Source organism: Podarcis bocagei (assembly GCF_964188305.1).
Source record: "Podarcis bocagei genome assembly, chromosome: 5".
In the NCBI taxonomy this organism is placed as follows: domain Eukaryota; kingdom Metazoa; phylum Chordata; class Lepidosauria; order Squamata; family Lacertidae; genus Podarcis; species Podarcis bocagei.
Genome location: NC_138129.1, coordinates 64,587,048 through 64,606,811, shown reverse-complemented (window position 1 = coordinate 64,606,811; position 19,764 = coordinate 64,587,048). Strand labels below are relative to the sequence as shown.

The 19,764-nt window shown below is 41.2% G+C and overlaps 1 protein-coding gene and 1 long non-coding RNA gene across 5 annotated transcripts in view; one reads left to right on the top strand and one right to left on the bottom strand.

The window, feature by feature from the left end:
• Positions 1–19,764, top strand: part of LOC308586818 — a 132,417-nt gene that overhangs the window by 73,118 nt on the left and 39,535 nt on the right. Inside the window, exon 3 of the long non-coding RNA XR_014008061.1 lies at positions 13,453–13,519. This is a non-coding gene — a long non-coding RNA (uncharacterized lncRNA). The remainder of the gene's footprint in view (positions 1–13,452; positions 13,520–19,764) is intronic.
• Positions 1–19,764, bottom strand: part of AK4 (adenylate kinase 4) — a 36,339-nt gene that overhangs the window by 9,645 nt on the left and 6,930 nt on the right. For all 4 annotated transcript variants that reach the window (XM_081193908.1, XM_081193909.1, XM_081193910.1 and 1 more), the window contains exon 3: positions 3,673–3,792. In XM_081193908.1, the coding sequence (XP_081050034.1) occupies positions 3,673–3,792 (120 nt within the window). The remainder of the gene's footprint in view (positions 1–3,672; positions 3,793–19,764) is intronic.

The window sequence follows — 19,764 nt, the reverse complement described above, 5'->3', positions numbered from 1 at the left end:
ACAACATAATATGCTAGTATTAAGCTACTTCAATTATTACATGAGCTTTCGTTGCCAAACTTGTATAGGAAGGCATTTTATGTTTGATGTTTCATTATGTTTTTGTATATGCTGGAAGCTGCCCAGAGTGGCTGGGGCATCCCAGTCAGATGGGCAGGGTACAAATATTATTATTATTATTAGTCAGTGTCACACCATACTAATCTAGATGGGCCAATGGCCCAGCTCAGTAGAAGGCAGATATTACTCTCGGCCTGATTGATAACCATATTTGTCCCCAATTCAGACTGTCCAACAGCCCCCGAGAGGTGTTTTGCTTTGCTTTCCACCACAAGGTTTACCAAGCACTGAGTTAACAGAACAAATGGGTTTTTCTCTTTTTATAAATACACAGTGCTATCTTCTTGTACTGGCAGTCTTGACTAGATCTACACATGTCCTTTGCAACAGTGAGAATCGCTGTAAGAGAGGATGGGAGTGTTAAAGATTTACTTCATGTCTTTCGTTAGGAAACAACGTGATCTTTTACAGTACTGCAAGCCATGTGCATTAGTTCCTGGAGCTCTCAACCCACACTGGTTTCTTTATGTAGATGAACAGGAACATTTCAGAACCTGCAACAAACTTATTTCTCTTTCTGAATACTGCAGTATTTCAGCAAGGACACATTTATTCAAACTAGTGGCTGTTTAAGTCTCATGCAAGCCACCTCTTTAATATTATAGAGATATAGATCTGGAACTTGGTCAAGAAAAAAAAAGAGACAACTACTGAATAAATCATAAGTATGTTATAGTGAGCAAAATAGTGCATAATTTTTGGCTAGATTCCTGCCCAGAGCTTTCTCTGAAGTATAAGCAACTTAGATAGAGCTCCTTCACTTTTATATCAGATGTATGCGCCTTATACCATCTCGAACTAATGCACACTTTGCACCAGCTTTCCCCAACCTGGTTCCCCCAGGATGCCTTGAACTGCAACTACTATCATCCCTGATCCATGCTGTTGTGCCTGGTAGAAACATCTGGAGAGCATCAGGTTGGGAAAAGTTGGTTAACGGCAAGTAGCAGCTGCATTTCAAGGCAGAAAGCCTTTATTGCTTTGCTACTCAAGGTTGTTAGTAAATAAGTCCCTGGGCAGAAAAGAAAGTCTTTCTCATCTGATCTGCCAACTTGGCTGGAAGTGCCATTGTCTCTCTGTCCAGTGTGGCACTGTGGTCTAAAGTTCTAAACCACTGAGCTTCTTGGGCTTGCGATCGGAAGGGTTGGCGGTTCTAATCCGTGCAACAGGGTGAGCTCCCATTGCTCTGTCCCAACTCCTGCCAACCTAGCAGTTGGAAAGCACACCAGTGTAAGTAGATAAATAGGTACCACTGCTGTGGGAAGGTAAACTGTGTTTGTGTGACCTCTGGCGTCCATTACGGTGTCCCATGTACCAGTAGTGGTTTAGTTATGCTGGCCTCGTGACCTGGAAAGCTGTCTGTGGACAAACGCTGGCTCCCTCGGCCTGAAGTGAGATGAACGCCACACCCCACAGTCACCTTTGACCGGACTGAACTTTCCAGGGGTCCTTTACCTTTACACCTTACTCAGTAATAGAGAGAGATGGAGAGTGTTGCAGAATTTTTGTTATTATTTACAATAAGTTAAATTCAAGTATGCATGGGCAAGTACTGCCATCCCCCCCCAAAAAGTAGTATTTGTTCTATTTTTGACCTCTATCTTCCTGCTTTAGTATGGAGGCTGGGTTCAGAAATCCATATAATCAATTCTTCCCATAGTAATTTGTCATAAACTCAAGCTTCCTGAATGCAAAGAAACTTGCTTTTTTAAAAGAAAATGATTTTTGGATGAAGTATCTATTTTTTAATAAAAAAATCAGGATGCAAATTAGCATAAATGAGGCATGGCTAGCAATTGTTCATAGCACACAGATGATGTTGCTATTAGCAATTTATCTTGGCTCTATGCCTTCCTTCCCACCTACCAGTTGCTACTTGCCACACTTCAGACACACAGAGAGAGCACACTGTTTCATGCAACAGAAGGCCGATCCAGGAGCCTCACAGCTTAGTCATATCCCCAAGCACTGGAGGGTAGCAAGACTCCTATGTATCATTTTTCACTGGGTAGGATGGCAAAGCTAAAGCATGTGTTTTTCAACCACTGCACAATTTCATTTCAGAAGGTCAAGACCATGCTGAAACAACAGACAGGGCAATACTACTGCTTTCAATGCACAATTCAACGTGTTGGCACTTGTCTTTGAACTCCTAGATGGCTTGGGGCCTAGTTACCAGAAGGACTGTGTTGTCAAACATAAGCCTGGCCAAACCTGAGCAGGACCCTGCAGGTGGGGCAGTGGAGGAAGAACACCCCCCACTACATAAGTAGACACCCCCTCAGGCTACATAGGATATTACCCATTAAACAGCAATAAAATTTCCATCTTATATTTTCAAAAATATAAGTTCCTAGTGCTTTTGCATTCATTGGCCATAGCAGAAGTAGTTGAGAGACAGTCTAACACAGGATATGAATATAGCAGGGGTTGCCAATCAGTTGGGGTCAGTGGGCACCACTCACCAAATAACACAAAATGGCATAACACAAAATAGCTGTTACATCTAAATAGCAGAAAAAGAGACAGGACCACAAAGTGCTGTGGGCATACCCTATCAATGCAGGAAAAGATACCATCTTCAACAAGAACTGCTAGGAACAGCTCTTTGTACCTCTCCTCTTTTCAGAACAAATGGGATGGTGGGTGTCCAATTGTGGCATCCAATGACACGTTGACATGTTCAAGGCTATGTGATTAGCGTAGGGTAAGCCGAGCAAACAGGCACTGAACAGGGAAAGCAGAAAGCCTTGAACATCCACACACTCTGGATTTTGAAAGGGATCTTTACAACAGTATTATTTTTTGTGGGCACCTGCTGGTAGGCACACTGGTCCCTGTGGGCATCACACTGATGACCTTAGGAAAAGATGATACCTCCTGCTTAGTATCCTGTATCTCCCACAGTATTATGATTTCCCCCCCTAAAAGAGTAGGCCAGTATTTTTCACCTTTTTCAGGTATTGAGGTGAAAGCAGCCATTTTCTTTCTTGAACATAATTGTGTGCCGACGCGGAAACCAATAATAGCCAGTTGCAGGACACACTGCTCTAGGCATCATCAGTAACCTCCCAATTCATTCACCGAATGAACATTTGAGGCAAAATGAAATCGAATGTGTTGGGATGTTAGGAACAGAGTAGTCCATATTAGTACTTGAAGATAATTCAGGCAAGTACGTAACTGTACTGAGCTGCCCCAAGAGAAATCCAAGGTGGCTTGGTTTGTGGTCACCTTTCTTCAGTTGCTCAATAAATGCACCATTGTGAAAGAAACCCAGATATTTTCATCTCTTATGTGTGGAATCATAGTTGCCAAAGGTTTAACTATGAATCCTCTGTCCTTAGAAGCTCTCAGGGTGTTCTCACCTACCTCCCCATTACACCACCAGTTGCTAAAAATACAGGAAAGGCTGTTTTCATGTTACATTACTTTTCCACAAATAGCATGTTATTTAAATCAAATTTAAAAGAGCCTGTAGAAGGAGGAAAGTGCAAAATGGTTTTTACCAGCACTTGAAATGTTTAAAGAAAAGGGGGGGGGGTCACTTACCATCAAGTAACCAAGGCTGGGTCTGCATTTTTTCCAGTTCTGTTATCATTACTTGTGTGAATACATGATCTGGCACCAAAAGGCCTTTCTCAAGATACTGCTTTGCTAGTATGCCAACATCTGTTCAGGAATGAAAGAAGAAACAATAACTTGTTATTGTTCTGCTAAGAGATTTTATATATATATATATATATATATATATATATATATATATATATATATATATATATATATTTGCTTTCGTATATATATATATATATATATAATGAATGAATTATGAATTATTCCCTCCTCTTGAACTGCTTCACTAACTCAGAAGAAAGAGGTACAAAACAGAATGCCTGGGGGAGCGGGAAAGAGCAAGAGAAAGAAACAGGCTATGTTTGAAACCTCCATTACTGTCTACCCCAAAGCAATGCCCCCCCTCCCCAATATCTCCCCATGCCCTATAGAACTACGGAGAAAGCCATGCAAAGACTGGCTGGCTATTCAGTGTTCCGTGCATTTTGACACTAGAAAATATATATAATTTTATTATTTGTACCCCACCCATCTGGGCTGGGTTTCCCCAGCCACTCTGGGTAGGTTACAGCATATCTAAAAACATCAATCCTTAAAAACTTCCCTAAACAGGGAAGCATTATACCTCTCATCTCATTAGCATAATTCCAACTCCCAGCATTATCTGCCAGGCTAAGATGAATCACTAAGTTGCCATGTACATCAGCTTAGCCATCTTGCATCTGGCAGGCCAAAGACCAATTCTGAAGCCTTAAGGGTGGAAGTTCTCCCATGCTCAATCTATATAGCTATAGCTATATCTGCAGCCATAAGGGAAGTACTTGCATGGACGTGGGGTGGGCTGGTATTAGAGATATTGCTGCAATATACTCTTGAGCAGATTACCTATTTTGCTCTGCAAATGAGCATAAAGTCAGATAATGCAGAAATTGCTGTGGAAAGACAATACAAAGGAAGCATGGGTCAGAGCCAAGGCGTAGGACAGGGGTAGCTGTGGAGGGCCACAGATGAACCACTTCTGGTCCAACAAGAAAAAGCAGGGAGCCATGGAAGAGGGGCCAGAGGCTTCAAGAAGAAGGGCAGATTATGCATCAGCCCAAAACACAACAGCTAAGGAAATCAGGGGTGGAAGAAGCAGTGAGTTTAAATAAAGATAATTGAAGAAAGTAAAAAAACCAGTGGGGAGAATCATAGATCTAAGAGGGCTGGGAACAGTGGAGGCAAATGGGGACCCAACTTTAGAGCCACATCCTCAGTATTTAAGTTGCTAAATGATTTACCGTATTTTTTGCTCTATAAGACTCACTTTTTCCCTCCTAAAAAGTAAGGGGAAATGTGTGTGCGTCTTATGGAGTGAATGCAGGCTGCGCAGCTATCCCAGAAGCCAGAACACCAAGAGGGATCACTGCTTTTGCTGTGCAGCGATCCCTCTTGTTGTTCTGGCTTCTGAGATTCAGAATATTTTTTTTCTTGTTTTCCTCCTCCAAAAAGTAGGTGCGTCTTATGGTCTGATGCGTCTTATAGAGCGAAAAATACGGTAGTTTAGTTTTGAGACCTACAATCCCACACTATATCACCTGATAATTCATTTGCTTATTAACATACCTAGCTATGTTTTGAGTACAATCCACTGCATGTTTACTCAGAAGTAAATCCCACTGCCTATAAATGGGGCTTACTCCATTCTGGGTTTCAGTACAGTGGTACCTCAGGTTAAGTACTTAATTCGTTCTGGAGGTCTGTTCTTAACCTGAAACTGTTCTTAACCTGAAGCACCACTTTAGCTAATGGGGCCTCCTGCTGCTGCCGCCGCACCACCAGAGCACAATTTCTGTTCTCATCCTGAAGCAAAGTTCTTAACATGAGGTACTATTTCTGGGTTAGCGGAGTCTGTCACCTGAAGCGTATGTAACCTGAAGCGTATGTAACCCGAGGTACCACCATTTGTCTGCAGGTAGGTGGCCACCTTTCCCCACAATTCTGGTAAGAACATAAGAACAACCTGCTGGATCAGGGCAATGTCTCATCTAGTCCAGAGTCCTGTTCTCACTGCAGCCAACCAGGTGCCTATGGGAAATCTGCAGGCAGGATTGGAGCACACAAACATTCTCCCCTCCTGTGGCTTCCAGTAACTGGTACTCAGAAACATTGCTGCTTCCCAATTGTGGAGGTAGAGCATGGGTAGGCAAACTAAGGCCCAGGGGCCGGATCCGGCCCAATCACCTTCTCAATCCAGCCCGCAGACGGTCCAGGAATCAGCATGTTTTTACATGAGTAGAATGTGTCCTTTTATTTAAAATGCATCTCTGGGTTATTTGTGGGGCCTGCCTGGTGTTTTTACATGAGTAGAATGTGTGCTTTTATTTAAAATGCATCTCTGGGTTCTTTGTGGGGCATAGGAATTTGTTCATTTTCTTTTCTTTTCAAAATATATTCCGCCCCCCCCCCCCAGGTCTGAGAGACAGTGGACCAGCCTCCTGCTGAAAAATTTTGCTGACCTCTGAGGTAGAGCATAGCCACCATGACTAGTAACCCTCAGTAGTCCTCTCCTCCATTAATTTGTCTCAACTTTTAAAGTCAGCTAGCTGGTAGCTATCGCTGCCTCCCGTGTCATAGAGTTCCATAGTTTAATTATCTGCTGCTTGAATGGTCCTGAATAGTCTAACATTAGGCTTAACTGGATGTCCACGATTTCTAGTGTTATGAGAAAGGGATAAAAAACCACTCTCCATGTATTCTCCGTGCTATGAATAATTTGCCATGTAAGGAAGATTCAGATTAGAAGCTTCAGAGATGTAACCGGGGAGGGGCGAGTGAGAAGAGGTAAAAGGAAACAATGCATGACAGACAACTTATCTGGCAAAGCAACTTACTGACAGAGTAAACCGAGCTGTTACATTTCCAGGCATTCAATAGCTTGGGCATGTAACAACATGAACATTTCATTTTAGCTCTGAACAGAAATAAGACCTAAGCTTGAAAGAGTTCAAAACACTGAAAAGGAATTTAAATGAGCACTCAATAAATACTCCCCCAGCAAACAAACAAAACACCTTGCACTTTGCCCCTGCTTTTTGTAAATGATGCAAAATAGCTATTAACACTAACACTCCAAATAGCTTTTCAGCAAGCTATTCGTATCTGAATGTTACTAAAGTAACATTTAGAATAGTGTTCTAGATCCTTGACAGTACATAGAATGCATTTTTAAAGGTGCTTTTTGATAGCATATGAGGTGACATCACAAGCATTGTTTTTAATTGAACTGTATTATTCAAAACAGGATAAAATGTACTTTCCACAAAAGCAGGTTATCTTGGTTTATCAAAAACCTAAAACAAGCATGTAATCAACCCACCTGCCTGTCAGAACAGGAACAGCAGCAGCCAGACAGCTGGTAAAATGAGATTAGAGTCCAGACAAGGGGAACAAAACATTCAAATGGGGTGTGCACGTAGCACCAGGTGATCGCTTCTGTGGGGTGGGGTGGGGTGGGGCTTGCCTGCCCTCCCATATTTTATTCAAGTTGGCACCCCTGCTTCCTACCTGCAGACCACACCCCTCACTAGTCCCGCTTCAACACCCCCCCCCACACACACAAACACACTTTTGCCTTGCTGGAATGTGTCATTGAGCTCTGATGATGCCTTTGGCTTGCCTAGATAGAGGATAGGTGTGTGGAAACTACTGTACAAAGGCAGAATTTACCAGCCAGATGGGCAGGGTATAATTTTGTTTGTTTGTTTGTTGCACTTTCCACTTTTGCCTCAGGCCCCACTCACCAATGGCAAGTACCCCTCAGAAGGCTGTTCAGGAAAGGGTGTGGCCCTTGGGCTGACAACACTCCCCCCCCCAAAAAAAAAACCATAGAGGTTACAGGCATATGATCAAAGACTCACAGAACTGTAGAGGTTTAATGAACCATAAGGGTCATCTAGTCCAACCCCTTGTAATGCAGGAATCTTTTGCCTAACAGGGGTTGCACACACAACCCTGAGATTAAGAGTCTCATGCTCTAATGACCAAACTATCCCAGGTCTGCTGCCTCTGCTAAGAGCTGATGAAGAGTAGAGAATCACAAATTTTCCATCACTCCTTCTAGTAGACCAACTTCCTTTGGCCTTCAGTTAACTATCACCTACCAGCAGCCATTCCATCAGGCTATCTGAACTGTTTCCATCCCAGTTGGCCGTTAAAAGAACAGGATTTTTAAAGAACTGGTGTGTGAGCTTGCTCTTCTCTTCTTTACTCCCTACCCCCTGCCCCTTTCCCTGTGCATAATGTTTTTCAGATTATAAACCTGAGGGCAGAAACTGTCTCACTACAGATTCTTGTAAGCCATTCTGAGGCTTCAGTTAACAAGTGAGGTGAAAATGCTTTAAATAAATCATATTCAGCTTGCCTGACTGAGTTTTCTTTTTAGGGAAGGCTAACACAGAGACAGGTACAGTGGTACCTCGGGTTACATATGCTTCAGGTTACAGACTCCGCTAACCCAGAAATATTACCTCGGGTTAAGAACTTTGCTTCAGGACGAGAACAGAAATCATGCTCCAGCGGTGCAGCAGCAGCAGCAGGAGGCGGCCCCATTAGCTAAAGTGGTGCTTCAGGTTAAGAACAGTTTCAGGTTAAGAACGGACCTCCAGAACGAATTAAGTACTTAACCCGAGGTACCACTGTATAAGATGACAGAGACTTAAGATAGTATAAAAAAGGTAAAAGACCCCTGACAGTTAAGTCCAGATGCAGCGCTCATCTCGCTTCACTGGCCAGGGAGCCGACGTTTGTCTGCAGACAGTTTTTCCAGGTCATGTGGCCAGCATGACTAAGCTGCTTCTGGCGAAAGCAGAGCAGCGCATGGAAACGCCATTTACCTTCCAGCCAGAGTGGTACCTATTTATCTGCTTGCACTTTGATGTGCTTTCAAACTGCTAGGTTGGCAGGAGCTGGGACCGAGCAACAGGAGCTCACCCTGTCGCGGGGATTCGAACCGCTGCCCTTCCGATCGGCAAGCCCTAGGCTCAGTGATTTAGACCATAGCGCAAATAAATAAATAAATAGTTAATTAGTTTATACAGACAACTTTATTCCAGAAATATATTGTTTATTTATTTATTTTTTTAACCAGGCACATTTATCCCCCAGTACTACAAAATCATATTAAGCCATCTTTTATCTGGTGATAATTTAGCCATTACATTACATATATGTTAAATTGTTAAACAATATATACAGCATGTTAAGATGCCTAAAGATTGAGTAACCTTTCACCCATTCAAACTTCCTTTAGCTAACCCTTCCTTACCAATGCTCTCAGTTGACCAGTACCTTTACATATTAACTCAAGAATGCAGTGGAAAAGTCTGCAACTCATTTACTAGGTGAAAGGGAGCAATCCAGCCCTTTCCCTAAATATACTTTTATTAGTATATGACACAACAAAAGCTTTTTGATTTCTTCACAATAGTTTCTGCAAGAAAAGCTAGAACAACCTCTCTTCAGCAGACTGCATTGTTAGCTAAATGAATCTTTGATTTCAGAGACAACAGATACAATATACTAGACAGAAAAAACAAATACCACGGCTTGTAAGTCTTCTCTGACACAGAAGCAGTTCAAAATAAAGATGGATGGAACTAGAGATCACAGGTCTTGTAACAGAAATGCTTGGCAGAGGATACAAATCCAGGCCTGTTTTCCTACAGGGTTAATAGGGGAAAATATTTGTAAGGCCAGCTCTGAGATTTATCTGTCTGCACCAGCTGTCAGTTCCAATTATTATTCATCATAGCAAAAGTCAAAATAACAGAAGAGAATATCATGGCCTAATTCATACACACAGAACACATTTACCAACTCCATCCTAAAACATTGTTCCAGGTGATATGCATGCTTGCTATCACATCTATGGTATATGTTTCATACATGCAAACTATCGTTTGGCATGGCTGTTAGTAAGCAGTATACATACATGCGATGTGGCACCAGATGTACAAAGCAGGGATTCTGCTAGTGTAGCATCCACTACACTGCTCAGAAGTCTTCCTCACTGAGCTGGTGGAGGTGGTTTCTGGGGTACTGTTGGATAATCCTAGGATGCTGGTTCTGGGAGATTTCAATAAACAACCAAAAATCGCCTTGAATGGATTGGCTTGGTACATCATGACTAACATGAGCATGGTGTTGTCTCAAAACATTGTTGGTTCATTATATGAGGCAGGCCATACCCTAGATTTTTTCTTCTTCAACTGAACAACTGGTTGATAGTTATGGTGATAGTTACCATGTTGCCCTAGACCAACCATCTCCTGGTAACATTTGGACTGACTGCAGGGATAGAGGGACAATTAGGATGATCTACACAGACAGAGCTGTAACATTGAGGAGCTCCTTACATGAACAGAAGGACTTCAGCTTGCACCATTGGACGTTCTCCCTTCTCTCCTTGTGCTCCCCCCTAATCTGCTCTGAAGAACATTTGGGTGTGGTGCAGGGGACACATGGTGGGAGGAGAAGGGGGGGGGAGTCCCACTGCTCAAGCAAGAGTAATTCCATTTGCACAGTTATATACTAGTTGGATACTGCCCAGTGACTTATGGATTCTGGGGGATTTCTGAAGGGGGGTGGGTTTCCATGGATGGTGCCCCATCTTGGAATGGTGCAATGAAAAGGGCCATAAACACAGCTTTTTCTAAATGCCCTCTAGCGCACTACAACCCCTGGATGTCCTTGGTATAAAAGAGAACTCTAGGGGATAAAACTTCTAGCTAAAGTGAATGCAGCATAAACCTTGTAACAAATGGCAGGCACTTGGAAGCATTTCATAAAAGACTGCTGTTTAACTAGTGTTTGGCTCTCATACAAAACACTATTCTTTATACTAAGCTGATGTAAATTATTAATTATGGCACAACCAAAGCTCCTGTCCAGAAAAAAAACAACTTGGGTTTTTTTGAGAGGGGACACCAACCCTGCAAACAATCAAAATCTGGGATGGGTATTCCATAACTTGGTTACCACTAAAACTCAGCACAGTAGTTAGGAATTTAACTAAAACACCTGTGTTATATTACATCTTTGAATTACATCTTCTCTCACACTGGGTGGACTTACTGTTTTAAAGGATGGTTCTGGCCATCAGTAGTTGCATCAGGCACTTTTGTTTATCAGGAATATTTACTTACACTATTTATATTCCACCTAATAACAAGTTATCTGAGCAGTTTAAAGTCCAAGAGCTGAGTGATGAGCCTTGGGGCTGGAATACAGTCCCCCTTCAAGTTTCCCTCAAGTACTTTTCCCTGCCTAGAACATGTCCTTGAACTATTTTAATGCCTCTTGCTTGCTTGGAAGAGGAACGGAGCACACGTGTGCATGTGTGTGCGTGCATGCGTGTGTGAGAGAGACTGACTTTTGCATGATGGGAATTTTAGCTAGCTATACAAAGACGATAGTCACATTGCTAGCTCCACTGACCTCTGGCATGCACCCCTCAGAAAGTTACCCATGAGGGGATGCAGCCTTTGGGCTGAAAAAGATCCCCTTACCACTGCCCATGAGAATACAAAACACACATAGAACCAAAAGCCAATAAAAATAAGAGAAGAATAATTCCAAAGTAAAATCAGTGACAGGGAACAACCATAGTGCAAATGATCTTTAAAAACACTAAACATTTGAGACCTGGTGCCCAAAAGATCACAATGTAGACACCAAGTGATCCACCCAAGAAGGGCTTTTGACAAACAGGCAGCACCACAGTGAACCTTCTCTCTCTAGTAGGCAGCCACCTAATCTGTACCAAACACTTTTCATCCCATCTCCTTCCCAGAAACCTTTTCAATAACTCCCTACCACATCTTGGTGTTGTGGTCCAATTGAAGCTTTATTTTAAATGGCTGTATTATTGTGAATCAATTTTTGATGGTGTATTTCTAAACAAAGAAGCAAAATAAAATTCAGCCCCAAATCAACAAGCACCAATAATATTTAGGACAATTCTGAGAGGTGCCAAGACACTTCTGTGGCAGAGTCAGCTAGAAATCACCACAAACTGGGATACAGGAAGGTACCCATTTTAATATTGAACTTAACACAAAGTCCTTCAGAAGGGGCAAGTAACTGTGCCAAGCAAATGGAGAAAGAAGATCTACAAATCATTAGCATTACCAGTGATAAAAGGTATAGCAAAGTTTAAAAACAGTTAATTCACATCTTCATTGCTAGGAATGCTTTTTATAATACTTAATGGATATTTCTTTGCATTTCCCTGCCGGAAGCATAAAGAAGTTGGATACACAGCATATTCCAGATAATCAACCTTATGTTGAAAAGTGAGCTCATTCATTATACTGTAAAGAAGATGAGTCGCTGGTTAAAGCAAGGTATTTTACCTAAAGCAAGTTTAAATCAGATGGGGAGATTCGTGTGCACACATAGTGTCAGTGAAGATCAATTTTGATTTTCACTGAAGAGATTTTTGTATACAGACACATCAACATTCTTTCCACTCCTCACTGCAACCTTGGCTAATGCTCCTTAAGAGAACTAGAAAAACACAAGTTATGAAACCAACCGTTGCAGATGACCTGTAATAACACCTTCCCGGTTGCTTTTTTGTTTTAACAACTTTGCTAAAAGCTTGAGAATGCACTGTTGCTAGGAAGAGCCACTCCCCAACACAGTTTTTCGTGTGAGTTGGTTTGTGCAGCAATTCATTCACAGACTCAGGCTTGTTTTCAAAACCTCAGTGCCTTTATCTGGGGTGAGAGTAAGATCTGTCTGCTCAAGTACAGCATCAAAGTGCTACCTTCACAAACACATCCCTAGAACTGTGAATGGATAACAATAAAGATGGAGTCACAAATTACCCTACACCTATTATTATAATTAAAAGGACCTGCTCTTTTCACCACTGGCCAATAGTATCACAACGGAAAGCATTCCATTTCTATGAGATGACAAATGCCTATCCTAGGAGCTGCAAGAGGTGGAGGAAGCAAACTATCCCTTAGCTGCTTTTCAAAGTCAGATGGCAAGAGACACTTCATGCAGGCAAGACCAGACATAGAAGAGCCACATCGATGGCTTGAATAGTAACAGGAAGATGGAATATGAACTGTCCTCCCTCCTTCGAAGTGCATCATTCAGGCACAAAGGCTGAACAGGGCCTAAGCCCTGCCAGTTGAAGGGCCTAGCAATGCGAACATGGAATTGGTGAAATATCATAACCAATTTCATCATAAAGTGAAGAGCCACATATGTCAAAAGTTACATTATATAAAATTGGGGGGGGGGATCTCTCTGCTCCCAACCCACAAGGCCTTGAACCAAAGCTTCATATTCTCAGAATATGCCTCAATAACTAAAGTGTAAGTAGATAAATAGGTACCACTCCGGCGGGAAGGTAAATGGCGTTTCCTTGCGCTGCTCTGGTTCACCAGAAGCGGCTTAGTCATGCTGGCCACATGACCCAGAAGCTGTATGCCGGCTCCCTCGGCCAATAAAGCGAGATGAGCGCCGCAACCCCAGAGTTGGTCACGACTGGACCTAATGGTCAGGGGTCCCTTTACCTTTACTAATGAACTCAAGTGTGTACAAGAGTGATGCTGAGTAAAGGAGCACTCTATATACCTTTATTATTGTGGAATAAAGAACAACCCTTTTAACATAAGTAGCATCTAGCAATCCTATAAGAGTTTTCTTGAGTAGGCATTAATAAGATGGCACTTTTGTTTTATTTTCTGTTTTCACCAACAGGTTCCACAGCCAAATTCTATGAATGTGTCCTTAGAAATTCCCATGAGTCCAATGGATCAACTCTCAAGTAAGTGTACATTGGATGACAGCCTATTCCCATGTGTAAAATTGCCCTAAAAATGTGGAGGCACACCTTCCATTCTAAAAGCAAACCCAATTCAACCTAAAAAGTGTCACTTCCATATACTTGTACGTAGAACTTCACAGTACAGCTCACTTTAACTGGCCTCCTGCTGAAACAATCTGAGGGATTTTATATTATAAATCATATTTTTATTCCAATTCATCTTTGACATTCTCAATCATTAATACGTATCAGAATTACATCCACAGTTGGAATACTCTTTGGAAGAATGGAAACAGCCAAATCCTTTACTATTCAAACATGCTTAAAAGCATGCCCTATGGAGTGATCAAGATGTAGTAAAAGATTTGTCCACACTAGGAAATGATTCTTATAGCGTGAGTGACTCTTTCCTTGCCGCCTAACTCAAATAAACATGTGAACGGCCTCCCCTGCAAGTATTCCAATGAGACTGGCAAATGGTCCTCCTGGCTTAACCACAGTGCTTTTCTGTTGGTCACTGAAGCTAGTTCTAATCCCACAGAATTCTTGCGTTATACTTTAATTCATGCAACTTTCCCAAATCTCTATTAAATCAATAGTGCAATATAGCCAGTCTTGAGCCCTTTTAAGCTGTTTTATGCACTTCTAATCAATATTTTTGCAGGTGGATTGCATTGGGGTGGCAAGCTCCCACCTCCAATGAATGTGTGTTCATTTCTGTACACACAGAAAGCTCTTCTCTGTACTATTGGGAAGCTTGGAAAAGCAGAGGGTCTGAATATGCCGTGGTTTGAGTCCACTGCACATACATTTACACACTCAGGAGGTCTTTGCAGTCACTACAATGATTAGTACTGCTGTATGTGGTTCACTGTATATGTGTAAGGTATCTTCAAACAGCTCTTTAACTGCTTTCACTTGCCAAATGCACTCTATCCATCTTGATCAAGGCCAAAATCCTCAAAACAAAACCTCTGGTTTTTCTTTAATTTAGCAAAAGGCTTTCATTAATGAGGAAGCATGCATATTTGCTGTAGTTAATCCTACACTAACCACAGTAAATTATGCACCAAGTTGATTAGAGTTCATCTATTAAGACCAGCTTCTTCCAATACCCAAAAGCCATTCTAACAATCCTCAGTACTGTTCTGAAGCAATATGAACTTTAGCAAGGCAAAAGGAAAACCCATTGCTTTTATCATGGTATTTTGCATTTCATTGCATTGAAGACATTTCCTGAAGGCTCAGAACTAGATGGGAATTTGGGTTGGGGAAGAAAAAGACAAAATGTCACGGGCATTTAAAAAACCAAACAAGTTTGAAGGTAACAAATAAGCATCCAAACAGAAAACAACCATTAAGTATAAAATAAAGCAGATGGAAAGTCCAATAAAATACGTAAGGATTAGTTTTATAGAGAATTTCCATTTGCTACATTGGGTGAATTGTTATTTTAAAACCTACAATTGGTTTAAATTGCAGTCTCCTGGATTTGGTAAGATCCCCATAATTAACAAGGATTCCACACTCAGATTATGTTTCTTGTTTAATAAACTATGACTGTTTATTGTAAAAGACTTGAAAGCATGTCAGATTATGATAAACCTATATGGGCTGGCAAGAAGTCAAGAGTGAATTTAGCAGTGATACAAAAGAGCAGGGTGGAAAGGTATCGCTTTTGGAATATGCCTAGAAGTCTGAACAGCAAGCGTCGCTTGGTCATTTGTTGTTCCACATCTCTATGACATGATGCAGAGCAGCACTGCATACTTACATAATAGCAACCCCTAAAACAAATGCTAAAGACACAGGTACAATATAAAATTAAATCCCAATTTCCCATCCAGAAAATTCATGTGAAACAATTTGATCTCCATAAGGAATTAGAGAATTTTGACTTATGAAAAATCCATAGACACACTGTACAAACCTATGGACCTTATCCATGGGGGGGGGAGCCCTCCTTTGATTAAATTGCCTCAAAGAGATGAAAGCTGTAGTAGCATCAGTCTTGCTTGTGCCTCCCCAATGAATTATCGGACAGATCAGAATGTAGGCATGGCTGTAGCCAGGATTTATGTTAGGGGGCAGGCTTTATGTTATGAGGGGGCAGAACCTCAGTTAGTGGAATACTTTTTGCTTAATTTAGGGGGCAGTTCCCCCCCCCCGTCCCCCACCTTGGCTACACCCATGGATGTAGGAGAGTCACCAACAAATCAGAGGGTGGGAGAAGTGAGACTTAGGAGAAGGTAACACCATAAGGATTGTGCCTTTTGATCATAAAAAAATTATCAGGGTGACCCTTAACTTTGTTATTTGATTAGCCATGTACTACCCAAGTACTAAAATTCATAATAACTTCAGATATCTTTTGGTAAAGAGTGAAGACCAGTCTCCTGCAACTAGTTGTCTAGCCTTAGGGCTCATCCACTCTGCCACTTGTGCCAGGCCTAGAAAACACGGGTCTCAGCAGTTTTCTGCTTGATCTACAACTTTCCAGGGAAAACCAGCCTGGGAATAAATGGCAATCTGGGAAAATGCTGAATTGCTGTTTGCTCCAACTGAGCACTAAAGAGTGGTTTTCCCGAGGGAAAGCAGCAGAACAAGAGGAAGTGTAGACAAACCTTTAGACAGGGTTTGACATTAGAAGAAGACACGGTTTCAGTAAGTCCATAATAAACCGAAGTCAATAACTTTTCTTGCTATAGTGTTATAGCTGAGAACAGGAGCAAGAATTTAACCTGCGTGAGTGGCTTGCTGCCATAGGTGTGTAACAGAGCTTTACCCGGACCAGAAGGAGGCCAGGCCACTTCAATTCGCAATATTGTTCTCATTCAAAAAGATCTATAAATGTGCAAATCCTAACAGTTGAGTTTGGGATCTGGCCTTGCATTCAATCCCCCATCTCCCAAGAACCACTCAAAACAAAACAAAAATAGAAAACAACTATATAATTAAGTCTTTTCATTAAAAAAGCAAACCAAATTCTTTTTCTAGGACACTGAGTTCCTTTACCCAAGAAGGATTATCCTTGCACCATAACACCCTTCGTCCTGCAACCTTTTATTTCCTGCCCCAGTTTGAAAGTTTCAGTGTGTTTAGACTAATGCCCTGCTTTTAAAAAATATGTATCTGTCACTCTCTCCTTCAGAGGAACATAACATTAAATTACCCAAGTTCTCTTATCTGACATTGCATCTCCTAGGTAACCAATAAGAACAACACTTTTCTTTCAGATACTGAATTACTATTTGTCCAATATTTACCCAACTAGCTAAGAAGGACATGATAACAGAGCGACACAGATACTGTATCTGTGCAAAGAGGGTAATGCAGAAACAATGGAGTAAGAGAAAGATCAGAAAAAGAGCTTTGTTCTTGCTAACAAACACATACATACCTGTCATGCTGAATTTTAATATCCAATGATGCAATCAACTCAAGTGGTATTCTATCCCTACTTAAGGGTGCAAGTATAATCTTTCCATTCAAATCTTCACCAAACACAGCTGGGGTGACATTCACTCAAAAAAACCCCTTGCAACTCAAGGTTTATTAACATGCCACAGAAACTCATCAAATAGGGTGCCTGAATGCCTCCAGGTGGAAAGAATTCAAGCGCATATCTGGAAACTTAGGTTTGTGCAATTAAGATTATTGTTAATTCTTTTTATCAGTAATTTGTTAATTGCCCAAATTATATGCAGAACTGATTGAGCTCTGGTGGCAAACCTAGGACAGTATCCAGAGTATCTTGCTGACTCTTCATTTATAACAAGTTTTCAAACAATTGACTATGGGGCAATGGAAAAAGTACATTCAATATGATACCAGACACAGCTGTGTTTCTCTTGTAGAATCAAGGCACATACCATCTATCATGTATTGGTATGGGATTATCCCATGGAGAAGCAGCCCACATCATTGTTCAAATGAAGCCAAATATGGGAACATAGGGTGGGAATCTTAAGGCCAGAAGTAGGACCTTTGATATTGACTTATTTCTTCTGGATATATTTCTTCTGTCATTGTTTTGACATGAATGTAGCCTTGGTTTATTTTATATATGCTGCATTTTGTTATATTAACCATTCTGCTATTTTGTGCTAAGCTGGATTGTTTTCTGTTTGTTGTTTGCCTCTTGTGGCTTCTCTTGGGAAAGAAAAGGGGGATATAATCAGTAAATTAAACCATGGAAGTACTTCCCTGTTGCTGGGTTATGGAGTCACTTAAGTGGGTAGATGCTGAAAGGCGGAGCAAACCAGATCTGACACTATTGCCGTTATTGAATGAAGGCACAGCAGACTCTATGCTGGCACTAGTGAATGAGCAGCATTCAAAATTTCAAATATGCTCCATTCATCAGTATGCTACATTTTTGTCCTCATGGCACTATCAGAAAGCATTCATCCAGGCTAGGGTGGGAAAACTTGTAATCCTTCAAGAGGCTGCTGAACTTCCAGCTCCTATCAGCTCCAACTTGCATGGCCGATACCAGGGACAATAGGAGCCAACAGGATATGGAGGTCCACAGGCTTCCAACCCTAGAGCTAGGCAGCACACTCTTCCCGCCGCCCCCTGTAACCTCTTGTCTTCATGCCTTGTAATTATAACAAGACATTTGCTTCCTGAAGCAGAGAAGCAATTTGCTTCAATAAATGAGACAAGATGCAGTCCTGAATAATTTGTAGATAGTGGGTGAAATCCAATGGTGCTGTTCCATTAGTGAAATAGCTTTTGTTCCAGTAATGCTAACATAAGAAATGGTGAGCCTGTTTCCTCAAATTCCCCCATCCCTTCCAGCTTCCTCCCCTACCCTTCTGGACAGTGCCCTAAACCTTTGGAACAGAATTTTGGGGGTGCAGGGGGATTTGGATAAGATGTCCTCCCCTCCTCTTACACAGAAGCATTCGAGGGGGGAGAAGTTGCATTATCCTTAGGCCATGGGTCCACCTAGATCAGGATTGTCGATATCATCTAGCAGCATCTCTGCTGGATTTTCAAAAGGTCTCTCTCCCAGTCCTATCTGAGGATGGCAGATGTTGAACCTGGGAAGTTCATTACTTGGCCTGGATAGCTCAGTTGGTTTGAGCTTGGGGCTGATAACACCAAGGTTGCAGGTTTGATTCCCATATGGGACAGCTGCATATTCCTGCCTTGCAGGGTTTGAACTAGATGATCGCCAGGGTCCCTTCCAATTCTACAGTTCTTTCTTTTTTTAAAATGATATTTATTACTTTTTCAACATTACAAACAAACAAAACACTACAAACAAACAAAAAAAGAGAAAAAACAATACAAATACAATACAAAAACGCTACATGAACTAACAAAACAAAACAATTCTACAGTTCTTTCTTTTTTTTAAATGATATTTATTACTTTTTCAACATTACAAACAAACACAACACTACAAACAAACAAAAAAAGAGAAAAAACAATACAAATACAATACAAAAACGCTACATGAACTAACAAAACAAAACAAAAACCAACAAAAACAATTTAAAAACACCTCAAACATTTTCAATATCTTATATTTCATTCACTTATTTCCGGCGACCTCCTCACACCTCCCTTTTTGTATTCCACTTCTATTAATTGTTTCAGCAATTCCTTTCCATCTTACTCTGTTTTCTATCCTATAATTATCTTAACACATTCTTGCCTTATTTTTCCTTTAATTTTCTATTAATCTATTTATACTTAATTCCTTATAACATTTCTACTAAAGCCATATAACTTCATTCCAACATTTTTCTAACATTCCTTAATTTTACAATATTTCTATAAATAGTCTTTAAACTTTTTCCAATCTTCTTCCACCGACTCTTCTCCCTGGTCTTGGATCTTGTCAGTCATTTCCGCCAATTCCATATAGTCCATCAACTTCGTCTGCCATTGTCCAACACTTCAGTGTTTTCAAGAAGCAGCCATTCTCTCAACCAGCAAAAAGCAGATGGTTCACAACGAAATTTAAAGGTCTGACAGGGCAGGTCCACCTCCTTCTTTGGCATCCATCAATATCTTAAGTTTTACTTGAGGCTTCCTGCCCTGCCAAACAACTCCAAAAACATCCCTCTGCCACCTCCTGAAACAATCCATCCCATCCAAAGCTTGCAATGTTTGAAACAAAAACAACATCCCCAGCAACACAGCAGCCCTCATCCCCACCACAGTAACTCGGCCCAATAGTAACAACTTCTGATTTGTCCATATTTCCAAATCCCCCTTCTCTTCAATCC